We start from the raw sequence: 5,159 nt of genomic DNA, 5'->3' as shown, positions 1-5,159 counted from the left end.
CAAAACCGGCGTATCTGGTGTGACTGTGGAGTTTTCAAGTTACATCCAACTCAATCAACCGGGTTTCTCACGAAGGACGAAATTACCGTAAATTAATCCTCTTGTCTCATTTGCATGTTTCACTTTATCTCGCGTCTTCTCGCGAGATTACGACAGATGGGCGTTTGGGAAGCGTGTAACTGTCACACAGCAGAGTATTAAACCTCGAGGCTACTATAAAAGCAGTAGACCGACCGTGTGTCACCGAAACATTTCCTTGTCCTTTTTCACCGGAGGACTATTATTGGGACTTGACAAACCAGATCCGGTGCATTCTGTGCTATCAGGTATTGTTTTGATGCATTATTATTATTATTATGTGTTTAATACTCTGCTAAATAACAACAAAGTCTCGAACCTTTTCAATAGTTCAGTAAGGAGACGTCAGTTTTTGAAGTGGAAAAGTCTCTAATCTTTGACTGTTAGAAATAAATGAGTTCACCAGAAGATCGAGCAAAGCCTAATCTAAAAGTGTGTTTTATAGTGAGGACAAAGATAACTGATGGTATCAATACACAGTCAGTAGTAGACATTGATTGTGTGGTATTATTAAGTTGTATTTTCCTCCTGTAACATTTAAATGTAGCCTCGTTATGACATGGGAAGTTTGAATCATCTTTAACTTTTAAACCTTTCGTAATCCTCACTGATGATTATCCCTAAGATTATCAGAGTCACAGGTCAAACTCACATGAAAAATGCTGACTAACACTGACAGGACCATAAGCAGTTGTGTAAGGCAAAATATCACTGCTCGAGATATCATGGGACCTTTGGACAGTGATTGGTAATCGTGCTGCTTGATTTACGCAACCATGTTACAACTTATTTAGACTTTCCTGTTGACCTCTGACCAAATGAACCCTCATAGACCGTTTAACCCTCGTGTTGTCCTCAGGTCAAAATGACCCGCAGCTGTGTTCAACCAAGTTCTGTTTTATTTCTATATTTTTTTGTGATCATTGGTCATCATTCTTTAAAGAAACCCTCACAGCCTCCTTGTCACCAATGATCCCCAAAAAAATATGAAAATAAAATAGAACTTGGTTGAACACAGCTGCAGGTCATTTTGACCCGAGGACAATAGGAGGGTTAATGATCTTCTGTGTGTATATAGCTTGTATGGTGTGTGTGTGTGTGTGTGTGTGTGTGTGTGTGTGTGTGTGTGTGTGTGTGTGTGTGTGTGTGAGAGCTTACTGCTTATTGTGTTGGTTCCTCCTCCAGAGAAGAAGATGTCACTGTCCGGCTGGGTGTGTGTGGTGACTGGTGCCTCCAGGGGCATTGGCAGAGGAATCGCTCTGCAGCTGTCAGAGGCGGGAGCCACCGTCTACATCACAGGGCGCCAGGAGACGACCCTGAATCAAACTGCTGCACAGGTGACATTCACTGCTTGCATTGCTATACATAAATTAAACCGCGATCATTTAGAAAGGCAATGATTAGCCAAAGTAATGTCGGTTCCTCGGTCTTTGTCAGGTCGATGTCTGCTGCACCTGAAACGTGGATTTCTCTGTCACGCTGATGTAGAAGTGTTGAAGTCTGATGTCTTGAATCTGAAAACAGGTGAAGGAGAGAGGTGGGAACTGTGTGCCAGTGATCTGTGATTCTACAAAGGATTCAGACATTGAAGGTCTGTTTGAGCGGATCAAACGTGAACAGAACGGCAGACTGGATGTACTGGTTAACAATGCCTACGCTGGAGTACAGGTAGGTCTCACAAGAACACCTGTGGGTAAATCAGACTTCATACAGTAGAATGAACTGAAGTACACGTGTAGAGTGTGAATGAAAGGAAACCGAGAGAGGACTGTGTCGTTTCTTATTCCAGGCTATCTTCGAGAACATGGGTATCAAGTTCTGGGAAACGGATCCATCTTTTTGGGACTCCATCAACAACACAGGCCTCAGGTACTGACTGTGTGCGTTTGTGCTGAATCATGTCTGGTGAGTTTTACTGAGTCATTGACAGTAAACTGTGTCATGGTCGACATCAGCTGTTACCCAACTTGTTTTTGTCTGTTTTTAGCTGTGAGTTCAGTTCCCCTTTGACAATATGTAATCATACAGGAAACAAACTGAGAGGGAGTTGCACGCCGGGATTTTGAACAAAAATGACGTGACTTATTTCCGTTTGTCCTTATCTGGCAGGGGTCACTATTTCTTCTCTGTTTATGCGTCACGGTTGATGGTGGCTCATGGTCGGGGTTTGATAGTGACCATTTCCTCCATGGGGGGGCTGCGGTATCTCTTCAATGTGCCATATGGTGTGGGCAAAGCTGCAGTAAGTTATCTTCTTACAGAGTCCTAGATCTCTTTTATCGCGACCCAGTAGATGCTCTATATAATTAGGTCTAAATACTACACCTGGGCACGTTGGATATGTTGTGGCAGTTTAATAAAGGCCTGTTTTGTTTATGGTTTGTTTCCAGTGCGACAGGCTGGCAGCAGACATGGCTGTAGAGCTGAAAAGTAGAGGAGTGGCTTCAGTCAGCCTGTGGCCCGGAGCCGTACAGACAGAGTTGGTATCTCAGCTCATAATCGAGAAAGACACACCACAGGGCACAGATCCGAAGGTAGACCGTTTCTATCAGCAAATCATTCGTCACGGCAGCCGCTTCAGCTGTATCCTAAAACTCTGCCTTTTTATTTTTCCTCAGTTTAAAGAGGCATTTGTCAACGGAGAAACCACAGAACTGAGCGGGAAGTGCATCGTGGACCTGGCTAAAGGTGGGACTGTACCCCTGGGAGATGGTGTTGTTAAATGGAGAAGCGGTAACACCTCCAGACCAGTAGACGTCCGCCAGAAAGACTTTATAGAGTAACTGTGTACACAGGTTTGATCTGCACGGGCTGTTGATTTTAAAGCCCCGTTCAGACCAAACGTGACGAGACAAAACTTTTCGAACATTGAGAGAAAATACTTTTATTTAACATCAATTTTAATGGAGTGTAAATGACAAATTTGTCCACTTGTAAAGCAGTTAATCATGCGACTGTAGTAAGAAACTACTGGGCCCTGATCCGCCCACCCCCGTGTAATAGAGTATATCATGCAGAGTAGTGTCTGTGTTTTTCCCAGTTTTTATGGCTCAAACGGCGTTGTGTTATCATCAGCTGTTCACCTGCTGAAATACTGTCTGGACCGAGATATGCTTTTACTTCAACCTCACGTTCACGTTCACAACCGCTTGCGTCATGAGCGTTAAAGGTCACGTACGTGCCTCTGTACGCTGCGTGTTACCTGATGACTCAACTAGAAGGCAGCCAGACGGATATAATTAGAACATCCTGATGTGCCTGATTTAAAGTTTAAAGCAAGTATATCTCCAGCCTTGGTGTTTATTCTGCTCATTGCACAACAGCTCCACTAAAAGACAGAACTGCTGCTTCTTCTGCTGTCGAAAAAGATGGGAGAAATTAACATAGGAGGGGATATCTATTGTCTTAAGTTTACTGCATAAATTTGCATAAACGCCCAGGGTGTTTTGTTGGAGCACCCATGGGCAGCTCCAAATTCTTGATTTTTTTTTTTTTTTTAATGTTTTCACCGTTTCATCACGACTAAAACTGCAACTGTTCAAAGTACATCACCACCACGATCCTCATTCATGTATTAAAACGCTACAAATTACATCCAGCTATGAAAAAGTGAAAAAAAGTGAAAATAAAAGTACAGCGAGTTGTTGCTATGGAGATGTTACAGCGACTGGTCTTGTTGCTTTGGTGTGAACTGGCAGGTTTCAGACCGATGGACACTGGAGAACTGCGATTAGCTGCAGTCTTCAGTCTGAACTGAGCTTTTCATGCAGAATGCTGAGAAACGCTGACACGGGTCAGATGATAATTTTAGAAAGCCTTATTTACTTTTTTTTTTTTTTAAGTAAGCATATTTTGATTGTGGTGTCTTTTCTTTTCTCCCTGCAAGACAAAAATCTGATGTCGCTGACTGGGAAAGTGCTCCTGACTTGTGACCTGGCAAGACGTTACGGGATTAAGGATGTTGATGGTAAATCTGCATTTTTCTTTCTTCCTTTTAAGATCTGAAGATGACACATTTGTAAAAAAAAAAAAAGAAATGGACTCGAACATGGTGTGTTGTCTGTGTTTATTTTCAGGGCGGAGTGTGGTTGATTACACCTCCCTGAAATTCCTCCTGAGCCAGGTCCCATACATCTCCTGGCTGTCGGTTGTTGTCCCCTCGTTCCTGCGGCTGCCTCGCTTTGTGCTCTCGCTGGCAAACAGCCACTTCTAAACACTTCTGCCACGGTTGTTTTGTAAAGCTCTTGTTCCGTGGTTTAAAACCACAACCATTTCTAATACGAGAAGGATTACGTGAGAATGAAGACTCGCTATAATATTCTTTGAAGGACTGTTTATCCAATTGTGTGTATTAATTCCCACTTGAGCACTTAATGACTGTGATTCAGTGAAGTCTGACCTAAACAAGGTAAACATGGAGGACATCCTCGCTTACTTTCTGCAACATGAACACTAAAGTCAGTCGGAGGTGAAGCTAATTATTATAACTACCAATTGTGTTTTTCTCTTCAGTATTATACAGCTGAAGATGCACTTTTAGAAACACAGAAATGTGCATTTTTACCTTATTTTTGCATTTGTTATGCTTCCATTAAATCTACATACAGACACTACCATAACTACTGTATGGCAGCTAAGTAACAAACCGTTCAATAAAGGAATATAAACCTGCTGCTGTTCACATTCCTCTCTTCTTTGTTGCAAAATAACAAAACTGTTTAAAATGCATCTGCTTTTATTTCAGTGAGGGAACATCACTGATATAAATTCAGCTCATTTTTTTTGAAGTTCACGCAGTCTCACCGAAACACTGTTGATCTTATACTTTGGTCTCTTTTACAATAGAAAGAAAAATACAAGAGGTGCTGGTGTAAAATATGTCGTTAGAACTTGAGTGCATCATTTCATCTAAACCTCCTTGTTACTCAGGGAGTCAATAAGCCACGTATTGACTCTCTGAGTAACAAGGAGGTCAATTGGCGCAATTTAAAATGAGTCGAATTATTTCAATTTGTCGTATCTTATTTGCTTAAATGTTCTATTAACCGCATTATTTTATTTCCCAACCAGACGGATCCCTT

At 41.9% G+C, this 5,159-nt stretch overlaps 1 protein-coding gene across 1 annotated transcript; it reads left to right on the top strand.

Moving 5' to 3' along the window:
• Positions 1–1,271: 1,271 nt before the first annotated feature.
• Positions 1,272–4,750, top strand: dhrs1 (dehydrogenase/reductase (SDR family) member 1). Its single transcript, XM_069711331.1, has 8 exons — positions 1,272–1,415; positions 1,603–1,746; positions 1,868–1,947; positions 2,188–2,320; positions 2,469–2,612; positions 2,697–2,766; positions 3,965–4,045; positions 4,155–4,750. Exons 1-8 carry the CDS (start codon positions 1,272–1,274, stop codon positions 4,289–4,291), a joined length of 933 nt encoding a protein of 310 aa, XP_069567432.1. The 3' UTR covers positions 4,292–4,750.
• The last annotated feature ends 409 nt before the right edge of the window (positions 4,751–5,159 follow it).

This window comes from Brachyistius frenatus, unplaced genomic scaffold (assembly GCF_029030835.1).
Source record: "Brachyistius frenatus isolate BFR_SWC_R1_liver_20210118 unplaced genomic scaffold, ASM2903083v1 Contig_99, whole genome shotgun sequence".
Taxonomy (NCBI): Eukaryota; Metazoa; Chordata; class Actinopteri; family Embiotocidae; genus Brachyistius; species Brachyistius frenatus.
This window is presented reverse-complemented; position numbering and strand designations above follow the sequence as displayed.

What these genes read in the sequence shown, in the direction of transcription:
- dhrs1 (XM_069711331.1), top strand. Translation starts at nt 1,272, where the DNA reads ATGTCACTGTCCGGCTGGGTGTGTGTGGTGACTGGTGCCTCCAGGGGC. An exon ending in ATCAACAACACAGGCCTCAG is followed by an intron (nt 1,948 to 2,187) that starts GTACTGACTGTG and finishes CTTATCTGGCAG; the next exon opens with GGGTCACTATTTCTTCTCTG. An exon ending in CACAGGGCACAGATCCGAAG is followed by an intron (nt 2,613 to 2,696) that starts GTAGACCGTTTC and finishes ATTTTTCCTCAG; the next exon opens with TTTAAAGAGGCATTTGTCAA.